General features: G+C 43.1%; 3 protein-coding genes across 22 annotated transcripts; all 3 read right to left on the reverse strand.

Annotated features, from left to right (window-relative positions):
• Nucleotides 1–1,064: 1,064 nt before the first annotated feature.
• LOC103977138 (uncharacterized) lies at nt 1,065–4,636 on the reverse strand. 17 transcript variants are annotated; one of them, XM_065098034.1, is made up of 6 exons: nt 3,942–4,636; nt 3,421–3,768; nt 2,600–3,305; nt 2,049–2,109; nt 1,710–1,871; nt 1,065–1,603 (listed from the first exon to the last, which is right to left on the reverse strand). In XM_065098034.1, exons 1-3 carry the CDS (start codon nt 4,338–4,340, stop codon nt 2,676–2,678), a joined length of 1,377 nt encoding a protein of 458 aa, XP_064954106.1. In that variant the 5' UTR covers nt 4,341–4,636; the 3' UTR covers nt 1,065–1,603; nt 1,710–1,871; nt 2,049–2,109; nt 2,600–2,675. The 17 variants fall into 17 exon arrangements, with proteins under 17 accessions (XP_064954106.1, XP_064954105.1, XP_064954104.1 ...); XM_065098033.1 differs by having other exon boundaries at nt 2,041–2,109; XM_065098032.1 differs by having other exon boundaries at nt 2,028–2,109.
• Nucleotides 4,637–11,648: 7,012 nt separating this feature from the next.
• LOC103977137 (E3 ubiquitin-protein ligase APD3) lies at nt 11,649–14,277 on the reverse strand. Of its 4 annotated transcripts, none has more exons than XM_009392569.3 (8): nt 13,953–14,277; nt 13,635–13,866; nt 13,292–13,394; nt 13,117–13,179; nt 12,609–12,832; nt 12,466–12,523; nt 12,079–12,385; nt 11,649–12,004 (listed from the first exon to the last, which is right to left on the reverse strand). In XM_009392569.3, exons 1-8 carry the CDS (start codon nt 14,021–14,023, stop codon nt 11,926–11,928), a joined length of 1,137 nt encoding a protein of 378 aa, XP_009390844.2. In that variant the 5' UTR covers nt 14,024–14,277; the 3' UTR covers nt 11,649–11,925. The 4 variants fall into 4 exon arrangements, with proteins under 4 accessions (XP_009390844.2, XP_009390842.2, XP_009390843.2 ...); XM_009392567.3 differs by having other exon boundaries at nt 12,466–12,535; nt 13,953–14,276; XM_009392568.3 differs by having other exon boundaries at nt 12,466–12,535; nt 13,635–13,861; nt 13,957–14,275.
• Nucleotides 14,278–14,768: 491 nt separating this feature from the next.
• Nucleotides 14,769–18,715, reverse strand: LOC103977136 (eukaryotic translation initiation factor 5A-2). Its single transcript, XM_009392566.3, has 6 exons — nt 18,594–18,715; nt 18,342–18,469; nt 17,248–17,370; nt 17,109–17,165; nt 16,956–17,030; nt 14,769–15,151 (listed from the first exon to the last, which is right to left on the reverse strand). Exons 1-6 carry the CDS (start codon nt 18,712–18,714, stop codon nt 15,050–15,052), a joined length of 606 nt encoding a protein of 201 aa, XP_009390841.3. The 5' UTR covers nt 18,715; the 3' UTR covers nt 14,769–15,049.

The following is an 18,715-nucleotide window of genomic DNA, read 5'->3' on the forward strand; positions in this document are numbered from 1 at the left end:
AGATATTCTGATGTGTGTTAAGTGGTAAACTGCAAACATGTCTGATTGGGGTGAAATAGCATAAATCGATAGATTTGTTTCATAAAGGCTGCGTTTAGCTATAATGTCGTCAACAGATTCTGACTGTTTGGCTATCGTACGGTGACAATAATTTCTTTTTCTTTTTTTTTGGAACTTTTATCAATGAATTTATTCTTTTCCAAATTATTTTATTATCCTGAAATGGTTGATGGATTCTCTGTCATGCAGCCTATTCGGATGCATATATATATATATATATATATGCATGGCTGTCTGTATCTTATGATTCCACCCTCTCTTTTTCTCTTTTCGCATGCATGCACTGTCATCATCATTGGTATTCTCCTTTCATATGAATTCCCCACTTGACTTCCATCCCTGCCTTCTCAGCCAAGCAATCAAGATTTGCGTAGGCATCCAACCAACAAAGTGTTGCTGCACAGCCTTCGGCAGCAGAGTTACTCATGCATGCAGGTACGTAATGAGCTAAACCGTCAGATTCCCTTTTTTTTTTTTAGATCGATTTGACATGCAACTTTTTTTTTTATATATATATATAAATAATAGTTAAATTAAAATTTTATAATTATAATTTCTAATAAAATCTTCTCAAATCTTACTTATACTATTCCATTAATACTCACTCAATTGTCTCATATCTTCTATAAATTATACACCACCGTTAAGTTGACTGATATCTCACGGATGTGATAATTGACTCAACCCTATATAAAATTGATGCATTGTATCTAACTCAACCAAATATTATCTCATGTTCTTTAGATTCGGTACTACACAATCACATATGTGGTTAGAGAAAATATGTAACTGTTTTGAGTAATAATCATTACCTCAAACTAATAGGTAAAAATATCATACTAAAAAGATCCTTGGAAATATTCTCAAGACGGTTCGTTTTTATAGTGAGTTGTATCTTTCGTATTCAATACTTGATTGAATCATATAAATCCTTTACGGATTTATACATCAGATGGATCTTGTCGGATGATACCTTCGATACAGTTCCCTTTTTTTAAAGATCCTTTATGAAACCCACTCAATATTCACAAGATTGACTTCCAATCCCCTCCACACATTCGACAATCAAATTCTATCGGGAAAAATAAAATAAAATAAAAAAAACAAGCCCTTTTGTTTGTTGTGGATATTGCGCAAAAAAGCCAGCAACATCAGCTGGTCATGCAGACTCTCTGAAGTTAGAGGTTCACTTGAAGTCAATGAAATTTGTTGCTTTGATAAAAGGGTGATGCAGATCTGAGGATAAGTCTCTTGAAGTCAATGAAATTTGTTGCTTTGCTAAAAGGGTGATGCAGACCTGAGGATAAGAAGTCTTTTGTCCCCCATTTTCGAGGCTTTGAATCAAGTCCATCTTCTTTTCTAGCCAAGTGGAGCATGACATCCCATCTGAATGCCTTCGGCTAAAGATGATACTGATTACTTTACATCCGCTTGTCTGACATATCACAGCTTGCACAGGAACAAAGAACTTGGAAGTCTTGCCTGCAAAGCAAGTGATGTTTGCTTCCTGTCATGCTTGGCATGAATGGAAAGATCCGACTACCTAAGAGAAGCAGCCATTAACAATGCCACTTATGCATAAGCACAGCAAACTACCTTAGCAGCATATACATTTAGGAGCACACAGAAACTGACATTATAGCCAATACCTGAGAGGTTCATCATGTTTGCTGCTTCCTTTCTTCAGGGGCATCACAAGCTAATATTTTGGAAAAGGGCAGTGAACATTGGATCCTCACTTCTTGTGTCTGCTCCTTTTGGGTTCCCCGATGACATATCTCCCATCAATGACATAGGTCCCCACTGTCCCACTGGAAAAGGTGAGGGTACACACATGAATGAGGGATATGTCCAAAGAAGCTTCCTTGAACTATAACCAGACAATACAAGGGCAGATATAGTTAGTTATCAAGCTTACTCATACTACCTGAAATATTTCAGAGGCAATGAATGTGAGGGAATAATACCTGTCGATGTTACCTTATTACCTGGGCTGTGAAAGGTAGCCATGCCCTGTTCCATCAACAAAGGAATTCAGCAAATGAGGCCCTGCAACAAGTGGCACAACTGACAAATGATATAAGCAAAAACAATATGTACTGACCATTGACATCAGATAGAACACAAGTTTTGGTTTACATCAACTTCTTTGTGTGACTCAGACAAATATGATTGCAGTAGGTTAAGGAAAAGTAGGCTCCCGACCTCGGATCCAATCTGAAGTTACATCTACTAGCTTTCTTCATACTCCACAGTTTTGACACCAACCCAACAAACAAATAAACACACATGAATATGAAAAGAAAGTCTTGTTACAAACAGCCAGCTTTCCTGTTGCTGTGCATGAAGGGGGCAGGGCAGCCCATAATTATGACAACACAAAGTAACCAAACCGGGAAAGCTTCAAGAATTCTGTACTAACGCTATAAGCATCACCTTAAGCGTGCAGGTGGCAGATCCATGAATAATTATGCTCCTACTTACACAGGATTATTAAAAGTAGCAGACTCCAAATCCCCCCCTAAAGTTAGCTGCTTACCTCCAGTTTATGCTGAGTTAGTCTGATTAAGAAAAATAGCTGCGATTATCGACAAATTGAGTTCACTTCCTTAGCATTAGACCTCCACCCTCCACCAGATGTTATCATCAGAAACATCATGTGACTTCTCCAGCGCTGCAACTTTAGCCCTGTGACTTCCAGCCATGGTGCTTCTCCCCCTCTCTGCTTGAGGTGGTAGCTCACGGGCTTCACTGACTGATCCATCTTTTTTTACATCAGCTGGAGGAATGAAACAGTCCATCGAGAGACCTGGGACATTAAAGGCTACTTCTTCGATGCTCCAAGCTTCCTCCATTCTTGTCTTTGTATGGCTCATGGCCACTTCACCAAACCGGAAAAGGGTGACCACCGAATGCCCTGAATGGGCGATCATCATGCCCTCAACAGGGCGGTAGTCATGAATTCTGGAGTTGATGGTGGTCTCCCAATACACAGCATCACCTCCAGCACTCGACTGGATTCGAGTGAGATGTGAGTCTTCCATACAAGTAAGAAGCCCAGTCTTCTGGCTGAAGTAACCAAAGAAGACATGCCTAATGATCTCTACAGAACCTTCACTCCTAGCCTTCAGTGTCTGTGGATCTGCACAGAGCTTGAGGATGAAGCAATCTTCTCCATCGATCTTCGTCTCCCCAATGCACTGTGCATCAGCAAACACGTTCACGACGGCCAAAGGATCAAGACCCTACAAAGTCATCATCGCCAATAAGAATTAGTTTATCCTGAGCATAAACAGAATTTAAGCATCCTAGATAGATAGACTGAGATGGTAGCTTATGCTACATCAATTGCTTCTGCACCTGGAGTGCTCGACGGAGGGGTCGAACAGAGCCCGTGGCAGCATGGGCACCAAGCCAGGGAGTGTGGCGCCAAACAAGCTTGCCATTGCAACCAGCATGGACCTTGCTGCCACCGATGGCAAGTTCGACGTACCACATGTCCGGTGCCATCTGCCAGAGGACAAATCCACCAGACTCTGCATCCTTGGGTGAACAGCGATTTTTGATGACCCTAGACGCCGTTTCAAACTCGGATACCACCATCGTCACCTTCCCCATTGCATATGAATTTCTGATGGAGCTCAGAAGCTTCAGCCCACCTGTTGCCGCTGTGTACTGCTGTAGTATGTATTGAGCTGTCGATGTTTCCTACCACAGACCATCATCAAAATTCCACCAACTTGAAACACTCTGACATGAAAATTGCATATGTAGAATAGCAGCAGTTGAATGCATAAATGTTGGAAATCACTAGCATTTATAGCTACCACCCAATGGAAGAGAATCGACAGACATACATGCCACTAAAGGAAGAAACTCACAATGGGAGTGTCCTTGATGCTGAGTGGAGGGAGCGAGTTGGTGGGGGAGACGTGGACGGGGGCCAGAGGCGCCCCCATGACGCCGAGGAGGAAGCGGAGATCCGAGCTACGGCAGGAGGCGGATGGGGCACGAGAGAGCTGCCCCTTCACCCACCGCCCCCACCCTTCCTTCCTGCGCCCCAAGTCATCCCCCTCCGGCCCCTCCGCCAGCGGCGCCAGGCTCCCGGACGCCGGGACCAACAACTCATCCGGAAACCCCCGCGGCGGCTGGCGTCTCCACCGTCGAGGGAGGAGCAGCTCCGCCACCGTCGACGGGTTCTCCGACCTCGACCTCCCCGGCGACAGCCCCCGCGCCACCTCCTCCCGCAGCGCCGAGAAGAACCCTTGTTTCCTCTCCATCCGTTCCCAAAACCCTAACCCTAATGATAGAAGAGCGAGCGATGGAGGCGGACGCGAATGCTAAAAGGGAGAAGACACGCACCGACTCGCTTAGTGATCTCCAAACAGGAAGCCGGAGACGAGGACAGGGACTAAAATTCGATTATTCTTCTTTTGGAGGGTCGAGAAGCAGAAAGAGGAAGGCCGAGGCGGTGCGAGAGCGCAGTGGAAGAAGAAGAAGAAGAAGAAGAAGAAGAAGAGGAAGAGGAGGAAAAGAAGGCGAAAAGAACGAACGCGCCGTCGGCAGTGGTGGGAACGGGATGTAGTCGTGGAATAAAGGAAAAGAGAGGGGGATAAAAGTCAAAAAGGAAAAGCTCGAATTAAAAAAGGAGCAGGTGAGATTACCGCTGACACGGTATCGACAGTTTCACGGTCGATTCGGGGAATTTTGACGAGGGGGGATGCGGTGCGATGGCATACGGACGGTTACCGAAACCGAGATCACCGCGACGGGCCCATCAAACGGCGTTGTTGATGAGGGCCGATCCGAACTTTTGGCCTCTTGGCACCGCAAAAGCGGGAGGTGAGCTGACGCTGCGGTCACCAGAACTGAGATTAACGGCGCGTCGTAGGCCAAGACGGTCACGGTGGCTCCGATAACCGGCGAAAGCACCTCCGATAGGTTTTTGAGATTTTAGTTGGCCACGTATCGGACGGTAATCTGACTGTCCCTCACCAAATCGGAGTGACGGTTCAGTCCGTTTGAGTCACGTGGTCGCTTGTGCACGGCAGCAGCGTTTCTTTCATCCACAAGAAGAACGCCGCCCTTCTTCGTTGGAGATACAAACAACAAATCATGCAGCCTTTTCCTTCACTCACTTTTTAATGCTCGGATACTGTTTAACGGTAAGGAAGAAAGAAGTTGTTGACGTGTCATCAATGATGTAGTCCCAACTATAGAATTATTTGAGATGAACATAAGTGTAAGTATAGAAGTTTTTAATTCGATCATAATAATTCGAGGTACATTAGTATAAGCATAAATAGTTAAAAAATAACTGTTCTTTTTATTATGTTGAAGATAAATTTTTATATATGATTGAATATTCTACGGGAAGCAGTCTCTAACCGTCTCTAATAATATTCCTTTTGTCTTTTATTCACATAAGTGACAAAGGGGGATAACCTATAATCGTTTATTTTGGAACCTTATTCACGTGAGCAAATAATTGAAGGGTGGCCTCTGTCTTTTCCTTTCACCCTGGACACCACATTCATTTATCCCCACCTAAAATGTGCTTTGGGACGAACATCGACTCTGCGCATTAGGCGATTGAGTGATGATTGAAGGTCTTTTCAACTCTGCACATTAGGCAAACGTTAACAGGGTCGGGGGACGCTTGACCCACATCTTGAATCAACGGCCTTGGTCCCTCGGGAAGGGGTCACTTCTCGTCTATGAGCCCTCCTTAGTAATAGATCAATCCTTACCAATGTAAATCTGACCCTCCTTCGAGCATGGAGGTCGACAACAATAGAGGTTGATTTCTCGACCTTCGTGACTCGACAAAAGTGAAAGGGAAGGGTTGGGTTTCTTGACTTTCATACCTCGGATGGAGGAAGAGGTTCGGTTTCCCAACCTCCCTAGCTCGGTGAGGACCACAAGTGAGGAGTGCGAGCATTGCTAATGGCGATCTATTACTGACCTACCCCTCCCATCATTGAGAGGCCCATCTCCGGTAGAGGAAACTCATCTTTTCCCAACCTAGTCGAGTTTCCCGATTGTCATGCTTCAAATAGATGAGGTGGTCGGGTTTCTCAACCTCCTTGGCATAGTGACGACCACAAGCAATGGGTGCGAATGCTCCTAGTGATGGTCCATCATCGATCTACCCCTCTTCTTCTACTCACCATCGTGGTGGGTTGTAGGTGGTGTGGAGGTGGGCTCTTACTCAATTCATCCCCAAGGGACTTATGTCGGCCAACGGGTCCATAATGAGAATATTGTGAAGCCTCCCATCATCGACCTACCCCTCTTCTTCTCCTCGCTATTGAGTTGGGCCACAAGAGGAGTCGAGGTAGGCTGTAAGTGGCTTAGAGGTGGGGTCCTCTGCTCATCCCTACGGAATCCATATGGGGCAATGGGTCGACAGCGGGGATGCTGCAAAGCCCCCCATCGCCAACTTGCCCCTCTTTTCATCTACTCTCCATTGAGGTGGGCTATGAGAGGAGCTAAAGCAAGCTACAAGCAATGCCCCTTTTCCTTTACTCACTATCAAGGAAGATTGAATGAGGAGCCAATGCAAGCTGTAGGTTGCACTGAGGTGGGCTCCTCCTCTGCTCATACTCGAGGGGCCCACGTTGGGCAACGAGTCCACAATGAGGATACTGTAAAGTCCCCCATCGTTGACCTGCCCCTCTTCCTCTACTCATTGTCGAGGCAAGTTGTGAGAGGAGTTGGGGCTGGTTGTATGTAGTGCCTCTCTTCCTCTATTTATCCTTGAGTGACCCATATCGAGTAATAGGTCCACAATAGGGATGCTACGAAGTCTCTCATTGTCAGCTTACCCCTTTTCCTCTGCTCGCCATCAAGGTGAGCTGCAAGAGGAGCCAAGGAAGGTTGTAGGCAATGCGAAGGTGGTCTCCTCCTTTATTCGTCATGGAGGGGGTCGAGTTTCTTAACCTCTACTCCTCATGCTATAGGTGGTGTCAAGGTAGTCCCCTTCTCTATTCATTATGGAGGAGAGGGTCAAGTTTCCCAACCTAACGATGATCCATCGCTGACCTGCCCCTCCTATCATCATGGGACCCATCTCGAGCAGAGGGGCTCATTTCTGCCCAAGGTGTCCATATCTCCTTTTTTTTTTTTTTTTGTTATGGGCCTCTAAGTTGATGGGTTACATTGAGCAGTGGCCTATCCACCTCAAGTAAAAGAGGGGTCGACACTCTACCTCCTTTCTTCATGCATTCTTTGCTAGTCATAGGTGCCCAGCAAGCCAATCACGTGAGTGATGGCACGTGTGACTTGATACAGAATCTTTTTGCTTATTATATTTTGGCATATATCACTTTATAACTATTGCATAAATGCATATATATATATTGTGATGTCCTTGGATTTGTGCAATGGGAATCGGATCGTGATGAGATCACGATAATGAGATCGATTCACCTTTAAACACATATCCTAAATAATCCCGGTCATAGGTTACTCGAGAGGGACATCGTGATAACCGGATAGACTGGTGTGCTGTATACCCGTCCATATGATGGATGCAGCTGGTCTCATAGCTGCTCGTGTAGGGACACTAGGGATACAGTACAGGTGCTCATTGGAGAATGAGTTCACTGATTGATCCGCTTACGGAATGCTGGATGGTTGATGATGCCTTATTGTCAGACAATGATTCCGTAGTCCTAGTGGTGTATCTGGTCCTTAGACTTGAGACACCAAGGATGTCCTGTATGAGTGCTCCACTCTTTGATACCAGACTTATAGGTTTGGCTGTTCCCAGATCTAGTACAGCTGGTCATTGGGAGTGGTAGTCGACCTTACGAGGGCTATTGAGTGTCGACAGAGGATCATCCACTCTCGGCGTCATGAGAGGAATATCCTATGTGTTCTTGCTCAGACAAATCCCTAGTCAGGGTCATTCGGGTTGAGAGAGAAAGAGTTCTCCGGGAGAATCCGATTAGAGCGAGACTCGAGTAGAAACCGTATGGGTCTGACAACACCATGCTCGATATACGGTCTCTGGGATATTAGATGGATGAGGGATTATAGGTACATGGTAACTGAGGACAGACAGGTCCAATGGATTGGATTCCCCTGTATCGTCTGGGGACTATGGCGTAGTGGCCTAGTATGTCCGTAGTTGATGAGTCAAGTGAATTATTACAGAGATAATAATTCACTCAGTCAGAAGGAGTTCTGACAGGTATGACTCACGGCCAGCTCGATATTGGGCCTAGAGGGTCACACACATATGGTAGGCATTGCGATGAGTAGAGGTTCGGATATGAGATATCCGACGGAGCCCTTGTCTTATTGGATGCAGATCCAATACCCACTAGGGAAGGACCCATTAGGGTTTGACACGGGATCTCTATAAATATGAGGGATTCACAGCCTCATAGGCTAGAGTCTTTGCTTGCCTTTCCTATTCTCCTCTCCCTCTCCACCTCAGAGTAGGCCTGGAGTTTTGAGGAGCGTCGTCGCAACCCTACTGTGTGGATCACCGCTAGAGAGGAGGACGCTTGACCTCCTTCACTCTCTCATAAGGATCTGCAAGGAAACAGGGATATACGATCTCCCTAGGTAACACAATCTCTATATGCAGTTTTGTGTTTTGCGGATTTTTGCGCATCAATCTTCGCACGACGACGAACATCTTTTTGGGAATCGGGGATTTTGTTTTTCTTGTTCTTCCGCTGCGCATATGATGTCGCCCCCCAATGATTTCCCAACATTCTTTCCCTTGTGTCTTCCGCCATGACAAATCTACTTGCATGAGGGTTGGGTTTCCCGACTTATGTGCATTGGATATATTTTGATTTGTGTCTCCCATCGTGATAGGTTTATTCTTATTGAGGTTAGGTTTTCTCGTCTTATACGACTCAGATATATTTGGTCTTAGGCTTCTCATCGTGGCAACTTTCTTATAATATGATTTAGGTTATCCTGACTCATGTGGAAAGGGTATATTTTGTCTTATACCTCTCATAATTGTGGGTTTCTTATTATATGGGTTGAGTTTTTTTTACTCATGTGCCTCGGGCACATTTTGTCTTTGCCTTCCGTCATAATGATTTTCTTATTACAAGAGTCAGATTTTTTAGATTCATATACCTTGGGTATATTTTTATCTTTTGCCTCCTATCGTAATAGATTTTTTTATTACATGAGTCGGATTTTCTCGATTCATGCACCTCGGGCATATTTTGTCTTATGCCTCCTACTATGATGGGTGTCTTTTGACATGACTTAGGTTTTTTTTTTACTCATGCACCTTAGTATTTTGTCTTGTGCTTCTCGCCATAGCGGGTTTCTTATTGTATGAGTTGGGTTTTTTCGACTCATATACCTCAACAACATTTTATCTTATGCCTCCTACTGTGGCATGTTTTTTTCATATTTTTCGAGGTGGTCTTTGGACATTAATCACTTTTGCGCTTTCCGATGCTAGTACTAATTGGGAACTTCATCACCATATGGTAGATCAACACCACCACCCTCAGTCTGTTCAATATGGGTGGCCTATGATTGTGTTATATATCGAGGGGATATCCATCATCGTGAATTTAGTTAGTATCATTTTAGAGCAATGCTCGTCTCTGAATGTGACATGTAGGCTCCTGGTCCCGAGAGGGGAGATAGAGTCACTAGTGAACCCCATTAGTAAAGAAGTCAGAGGAGTAAGATTGTTAGTCGAGAACTTGAGTTTTTAGAAAGCACAAAAGTAGATGATATTAGCAGAGTTATATATGCCAATTATGACCCTTTTCGCTCGAGCGTTGATCATTCACATAGAAACTATCAAGGCATTATCATGATTTGAGTCAAGATACTTCATCTCTTCCTCCTTAAAAGTTATATACAGGTCATCTTCTGTCCTCGGGCACTTTTCAATGGTAGCTCGGGCATAAACCTTACGACCTGAGTTGTCTCCCCCCGAGTTTGGTCCATAAATGATGATGTCAATATGTCTGTCTCTCTATTGACCTCTAAGGTTTGGGTGAGGGCTTTCGGTGCTTTTAGACAAACCACAAGAGGTGTTCCCGATATATGAATTCTTCAATCTGCTCTTTTAAGTCGTGATAATCATTTGTGTCATGGTCGTAATCCCCGTAGAATCGATAGTGTTTAGACTTGTCTCTTTTTGTCAATGGGGTCTTCATCGAGTGAGGGTATTTCAAGAGCTCCTTTTTTTTTATATGTAGAAAAACTTCAGTTCTAGCAAAATTTAGGAGGGTAGACTTGGACCTTGGGTGAGATAACTCGGGTTGTTCGTTTCTCTTTCGATGTAGTGAACTCCGGGGTTAAGGCTGATTATAGCCACTCCTATTTCAACCTCTTACATGACTCTTCATACTTGCTTGAGACTATTGTCTTAGCGATGATGTATTGATTAGCCCTTTGAAGTATCTATGATATAGTTGTTGGTAGTCTCTCTATCAATGACAAGAAGAGGCGAGATGGCTTTAGTCCCATCATGAAGGTTTATATTATAAGTGATAGATAGACATCTACCATACCTCATATCTGCTCATGAGCTGAATGACGTAGTTTACGAGTGTTTTTTCCTCTCCTTTCCTGAGTTTAAGGAGCATTCTAGTCGATGGTCGCAGACATACATTCTTAAGGAAGTGAAGTTTGAACTCCTTCACAAGCTGGGCAAAAGAACTAAGGGAAAGCGACTTTAGGCGAGCATATCATTCTCATGTCAGGCCTCTTAACGTGGTTGGGAAGGTGTGATACATCAAGATGTCTGAAATGTCATACAATGATATTTGGGTATGAAAATTTGTAATGTGCTTTGTCGAGTTGACACTGCCATCGAGCGCCTCCAAGGACAAGAGGTAGAAGTTCATTGGAATCAGTTCCTCCTATATTTTCTCGGTGAACAACCACTAACCCAAGGTGGGGTCGACTACTGCTCCCCTTTTGAATATTAGAACTCTCGTTGTATCTCCTCCAAATGCCTACTCATCTCTTGTAGTTGGATTGATAAGGAATCTTATATCTACTCTACCGATTGGGCCTTAGATTTAAGCAGGGGTAGAGTGGTGGTGTGGTTTGATGAATTCTATAGTTGAGGATCGAAGTGCACCCTTGATTAACAGTTCAACGAGTCTTGGGTGCTCTTGGGATGTCAGTGTCACGTCGAGTTAGGGAACCTCGACAAGTGCCGATTGTGGTGGAGTCGATGATGACGATTGAGCTGGTGGAACTACTTGTTGAGTTAACTGAGGCAAAATTAGAGAGATGACCTATATCGTACTTGTTAGTGTCTGTACTTGCTAAATGAGATTTAAAAACACTACGATGGGAACAAGCATATGGCTTAGGGTCGTCTCTGGGGTTAAGAGATTCGGTTCATTGAATAGATATTAGTATTGTATCGATGTCTGCACCGAGGTGGATGCACCCATGTGCAGAAAGGATGGCTATTGCCCCCCCAAGTGAGAGTACTATGGGTCGTGGGCAAAGTTTCTTCGCTCATGTGTCCATTAAGAGGGTTGAGGGGCATCATTATTGTAAAAGCGAACCCGCTTTTCAATGCAAAAATGATATGAGTAAAAGTTTTCGATGTCTTAGTCAACCCGACATGATTCAAACACGTATACACGAGGTTGTTTGAAAGTCTCGGATATGGTAACACAGATTTCTTAAGGTGCCACATGCATAAAGATTGAGGTAAGAAGAGACTTTTCAACCTGATCCATCTAATTCCCAAGTTACAAACCCGAGGATCAAACAAATTTGATCGATAGTTCGTATATGTGATATGGTTGATTTCTGTAGAGGAACTGTTTCTAACATCAAAATACCGGCATATTTCCCGTTCCATGAGATCATATCTTCATCCCCTGCACATTACTCATGCTATAGACCTGGCAATCTTCTCCACTTGTGAATGAGCCTTCTACAGATGGGACAGACCTTGTTTTGCTCCTCGATCACCCTGCAACCAAAGCCCACACACACTTGTAAGCTTTCTCTTCTCGCATGGAGACAGACCAAAGGCCATTGCTTTACCTCTGCGCACAGGAGCAGCAAGCGACGCTGTGGCCGCAAGGGGTGAAGAAGCAACTGCGCCTCTCGTCGTAGCAGATGACGCATATCTTCCCGTCGTACAGGTCGTCGGCGGTGCAGCACACGCTCGACTCCGCCTCCTCTTCCGTGGCTCCGTAACCGCAGGCCATCTCTTTCCTCGGCGCTATCGGCTGTGTCTCCGCCTCCGCCTCCGCCGCCGCCGCCTCAACGCCCTGCTCTCGCCTCGTCTGCTCAACGCAGCATGCTCCAAGATGCTTGAGTATGACGGAAACAATCACGACCAAAAAGCCTGCAACAATCACACAACATACATTAGCATCTCTTGTTTCCTTGTTCGATCTAGATTCAAGTGAGCGGCAGGCAACCCACCTGTGACTAAGAAGTAGGAAGTCAAGCGGGCTACGAAGGAGAGTTGGATGTGCCAAACCTTGAGGGGCACCTAATTAAGGAACAAACGCCATGGATTCGAGTGTCTTTATGTAGAGGCTCGGATAAGATCTGAGAACGCTTACCTCACTGTCTGATGTTGCCAACACATAGTACTGGGCGTTGGGGAACAGAAGCTTGAGCTTGCATTCGCCATTGCTGGTGGAGCATATGCTTGTGGCTTTGCTGGTGTCGTACATTTTGGATGCGATCTTTATGTTCATGTTCATGGTGATGCTCCGAAGAGAGAGATTGATGACGCCAAGGTAATACATGCCGTCCTCCGCAACAGTGAATTCTCGGTTGCTACCTGAGGATGCAAAGGAAAGCACAGTGTAATGTATCATCATCATCCACAGCAATGCCATTCTCTGCTTCGATTCCTGGGCTTTGAAAGGAACGTTTGTTTCTTTCACTGGTTCGATCACAAAGAACTCGAAAGAGTGGGGGATGATAGCTTAAGCTTTTGGATTGTGTTCGTAAATAACTTAAGCTTAAGCTTAAGTTCGTAAATAAATCAGCTGCTAGCCTTTGTTGATCACATGCAAATAAATAATGATCATAAGAAGAGATAAATTGCAGGTGTTCATTTACCATCCCTTGAGTTGCCCATGTCATCATGGGAGTATCTCTCCAGCTCCTCCAAGTTCTGTTCTCCTGTCACAATTTTAGTTCGAATGGATCAGCAACACCAGAAGAAGAAGAAGAAGAAGAAGAAGAAGAAGAAGATGGCCAAGCTTTCTGTAAAACTCAAGTCAACCCAGATTACCCTTGATCAAAACCACAAGCATGTCTGCATAGCTCTCACCACCATAACCCACCTGCCATGCCATCCAAATCCTGGATCCTCTGTTCAACCACATGGAGAATCCCTAACCAAAGATCAAACGAAATTTATATTTGCCAGTGATGGATGGCTCAACCTGATAACGACGTAGAAATTGATCGAGATAATTTTATTTTATTTCTTTCTATCAAGTGTATGATGTAAGTCCAAATGAATAATGAGTAGTGTATGAATATTTTAAGTTCAAATACTGAAGAGAAGGAATTCAAACTCATATGTTTGTATCTTCCTACTGTTAAGGACAGTCGGGGGATGGAAATCTCACCTGGCGACTGTAGGTGTCGACGAAGAGATCACTGGAAATGGTCCAATTTGTTTCGGAGCTCAGCTGTGGCCTGTCGTTGAATCCGTAGAGCAGCAACCCTTGGCCTGCTTCGTCTTTGACCTGCAGCTGCTCCACGAAGAGCGAGCTGGTCATCATCATCCGCGACGAGTTGGGACCCAAAGCCAGGTGGTTGCTGCCGTAGTAACCGTAGCGAAGGCTCAGAGCCGCTGCACTTCAGATGATGCAAACCGAGAGCATAAGAAGAGAGGGGATTCAGATGAGGAGGAAGGGGGAAGAGATCAACTGGGGGCGGATTACATGCCACATAGCCACGCGAGCAGCGGGAGGAGGGCTCGAGCGCAGTGGCGTTGGTCCCTGCGCGGAGGCATGCGGCGGAGGGAGAGGCTCGAGGTGGGCGGGCGAGGGAGGATCGGTGAGCGTGCAGATTATGAGAGGAGTAAGACGAGACAAATCTGGAGGGAGATCGTAGCAGCAGCTACCGGTCGTCGTGAAGACCGATGGAGAGGGGAGCCAACCACCGTTCCCGAGCTGGGGAATGGTGGGAGTATGTGGTTCCACAAGCTGTGTGGGAAGGGCTGATGTCGAATCTTTGGTGTTGGATGTGATCCGACCTGTGTCATTTTTTCCAGCAAAATATAAATTATGTTTGTTTTGTCAAACTTGTCTAATTAAATCAAATTCTTTCGACGTGGATTTTTAGTTATTTTTCTTTGAAAAAAAAATCTCGATAAAATCAAGCATAATTTTGCAAAATAGAATTTCAATTATTTTATCAAAAAAAAAAGATGAAAAATATATTCGATATCATATGATTAAATAATTACCTCAGCTCCTTCTAAATCAACTTTGAACATTACGCAGTAACCAAAACTCTTTAAAGCAAATCATCAAGCTTTTTGTACGATTCACTCACGCAAGAATTCATTATGTTCATGTTTTTTGCAAAAGAATAAATGATGAAATTGGATTTTGATTCCAAGACCCTCTAATGATCCGATAAAGCATTTTTTACCAGCTAAACTAACGCCTTCTTCATGATCTCATGCATGAAAGGGTGGGTTGCCATTGTCGGTGATAATGACAGACAAGCAGTAGTAGAACATATTGAACATATTTGCTAAAGATGGAATTGTCGAAATAAAAAAAGGATAAAACATATCGTTCTAATAGGGTAGAATTTGCCAGAAGAAAACAGGGCCAAACCAATACAGACACTAAAAGGAACACCAGGGCAACAGTTTCATATATGAATCGTACACCACCAGTGATTACCTGAGCAATTACAGGCCAGTAGAAAAGAGGATCTCAAGGAAACCATCTGATAAATATTCTTCAAAAGCCAAAACATCCAATAGCTCCTTCAGAATCCTGAAATCTTAGCTGCAGCATGATACCTACTTGGGGCCGATGTCCTTCAGAGCACAGATCTGTTCTTCACCCATTGCAGACATCACAGTAACAACCAGATCTTTACCATCAGCAAACCCATCTTTAATCTGCATTGTGTTCAAAAGGTACAACATGACAAATCAATTTAAGAGCACATAGTCCATAAATTATCCTGAAAACTGTTTTGATTAATCATGGATTTGATATAAGAAGACAGGTGGAGGATAGCAACCTGCTCTACAACTAGGAGACAGTAGCAACTCTTAACAATTCGGGGCAATAAATGGGTAAAACAGGATAACAGCAAACACTGAAATAAGGTTGTCAACACCAGGGTTTTTAATTGTGTACCGTACCACCTGATATAGGCGGTACATACCGATCTACCAGCAGATCAACATGTGGACCATCCGCTACCGGACGGTATCAGGTTTTTGGCCCCGTATCGAGCGATACAGGGCTGTACTGGGAGGTAACGATCGAAATTTTGATCGTTACTGACCTGTGCTGAGCGATACCGATCGATTTCAATCGTTACCGACCTGTACCGGGCGGTAATGATCGAAACCGACCATTGATAACGATTTTCCAATAGTCAATTTGACCATACGAGGTATTCTAAACTCTTTCAAACTCATTTTTACTCACAATCTCTCTCTTATTATCATATTTTCACTCCCCTAAACTCAATAAAACAATGATTTATAGATTGAATCAAATTTAAGAGGTTAATTTGAGAAAATTAAGAGGAAGAACTTTTTAATCAAGAGGTATGGATTCCCAGTCGTCGTATTATGGAGAGTTTTACAACCAACAATAGTACAGTGATAGTTGGTCATACTTATCTAAACAACAGTATGATACGGAACAACGGATCAATAGCAAAAATAAAAGTCCTGACATTCACCAATACCCTCAAGAAGCACCTCAAACACATGTGATTCATGATAATCAACCTACGACCATCACCACATTGATGCATCAATGGCATACGATGTATCAACATACTATCGTGAGACCAATTTCAAAATTGGGTTTGACAAACATATCATATTGATAGACAAATGCATAGGATCAAGGACCCCGATCCACCACCCGTGGAGACCCATTGTTCGTTTTGGTGGTGAAATCAAATATATCTATACATGTGATTAATTAATTCATTTGAATCTTAAAATTTACGTTGTATACAAAATAATCTAATAATTTAAATAATTTTTCTATAGATAATTCAATATTAACGGAAGAACGATCCGAAATGAACCAAAATTATGAACCTTGCACAAGGCTACTCCTCAAAGCCCGAAAAAAATATATGACACTCTTCTTACCTAATTTACATTAGTTTTGCTAAAACTATAATAAATGTATATTTATTTCTAACTTAAAAGAACCTATCCTATTTTTTTTTTACTTTTCAAGTATTTTTGGAGGGTTTTATGCCTATTTTAGGGATACCGCTCGGTGTGTCGGGACAATACCATACTGAGCAAAGCTCAGTACATAGATACAGTATGAGATTAAAAGCCTTGATCAACGCAACCTGAGATTTACCAATGAAAACCCCAAAGAACACCATTATGCAGGCACATAATCATAGAACTAAACTGCACGCACCCCATAAGATCCATACTTTTTTTGTCATTTTCATTTGTAAAAAAGGAACCTAAATTGGTAATCAGTTCAAGTATATATGATTTACAATCTAAATTTTCTTATGAGGTCAACTCTCATCTTTAACTAAATTTGTAATTAGGAGGCCATGAAAAAAATTTCTTGACTTTTTTGTGGTGTTCCAATACAAGGAAAAAATGATTTATTTAAGAATTGAGGCATTAGTTTTATCTTAAAATTCATTAGATGCTCAAAAAATAAAGGAAAATAGTAGAAACATAAATCGCCCTGACAAACCTGTGCAAGCAAAGTCTCATCAGTTGGAAGCCTCAGATCATCTTTGGTGTTACCATTTTCCATCAGAAGGCTCACCTTAAATATGCAACCAAGTGTTAACTACAAAATATATTAAACAACCGGGAAAACATAAAGAAACAAATTACAACATACAAATCCATCCTCAGAGATGTCAATCAGTTGATAATCAGTGCGATTGACATGAGGAACCTGCAAATAAACCAAACAAATTCAAATATCTAAGACACATTCAAAATGAAACTAACATTTTCCAATATATCAAATAACACACATCACAGTTGTGTGAGGATGGCACGATATCCTCAAGCTTCTTTGCGTTGAAGACGTCTATGGCAACAAAATGACATTTTGCATGACCGTGCTTCCCAGTCTTCGAGGTTGAAACTTCAACAACCTAGTAAACAATAAGAGAACAAAGTTGTTTATAATCATAGGAACAACCACTGTAGAACATTTAGAAACAATCATGTATTCATGCATTCTGTGTTGCTAGAAGAAGAGCAAAAGAAACCAAAAAATGTGCAAACTTCATGATAGACCAAGGAAAAGCACTTGAACTTTAGTGAAATGTCATTAATATTAATCAAAAAGTGCTCCATGAGCATAGATAGTTGTATACTGCTTCCCAAGGTCAAAAACCCATGCCATTAGTTGAAATGGGTCAAATGAGTATCAAGCTTAAAGAAAAAATTGGAAATCAAACAATATTAGTGTCTCCCATCTGTCATGAGCTTTTTTTTTCTTGACTGGAAATTAAATGAAGCCCCTAACTTCTAGTTGCTCCTCGACACATTTCTTCTTCACAAATCCAATTAGCCACAAAAAAAAAAAGCTACAGGAAATAGGTTCACTGCATGCGTTCAGCTAACTCCACTAATGAAAGGACTTCTTTCAGACCCTGCAAATTCAATTTCATTAGATGAATAGCTGTACAACTTGCAAGCAAGTAACCATTCATAAGCTATTAAACATTCACATAAGAAAAATGTAGAGCATGAGTTCATGACATAAATGGATCCCGTTCCCTACAGATTTCTAGCATCCTTAAACGAGGTCACCCTCGACATACATAACCATACAAGCCTAGGAGAAGAATAGAAAGCACCGTTTATCTAAACAGGATGATCAAAATCCTAAGAACCCAAGGAATCTAGACATTGTACATTAAACAATCAATCTAATAGAAAATAAGAACCAAAGCGAATTGCAAACAGTTAAGGTGAATCAAACGAATATAAATCTTTAATACATTCAAATCAAACACATGAGAAGGACAGATTTGACCAAATGATACAGATGTCACTGATCTAGAAATACATCGAGCAAAGGGTGGAAAGGAAGAGATCGGGCGGGCGAACAAGGAACCTTGCAAGGCCTCCCCTTGATGACGATGTACCCGTTCTTCCGGATCGCCCCAGCCTGCTGTGGGTAGGTCTTGGACGCCCCGGCGTCAGCCTTCGACTCGAAATGATGTTCCTCGTCCGACATGGTCACTGAAACAAAGGAACGAAGAATCGACGGACGGATGAGGTCAGGATCGAAGAACAAACTACACGAGAGCTCGTCGAGATCGATGGAGAAGGAAAGATAGGGAAATGGGGTAAGAGATTCGTAGACCTGAGGGCGGAGGACGAGCAGGCGCGAGATGAGAGCTTCCAAGAGATCGGATTCCGCCGCAACATTGGATTAGGGTTCCTTTCCCATAAATATCCAAAAGTATCGTCGGCGTGGGGGTCATA

The sequence above is a fragment of the Musa acuminata genome, chromosome BXJ2-3, assembly GCF_036884655.1.
Source record: "Musa acuminata AAA Group cultivar baxijiao chromosome BXJ2-3, Cavendish_Baxijiao_AAA, whole genome shotgun sequence".
NCBI classification, from domain to species: domain Eukaryota; kingdom Viridiplantae; phylum Streptophyta; class Magnoliopsida; order Zingiberales; family Musaceae; genus Musa; species Musa acuminata.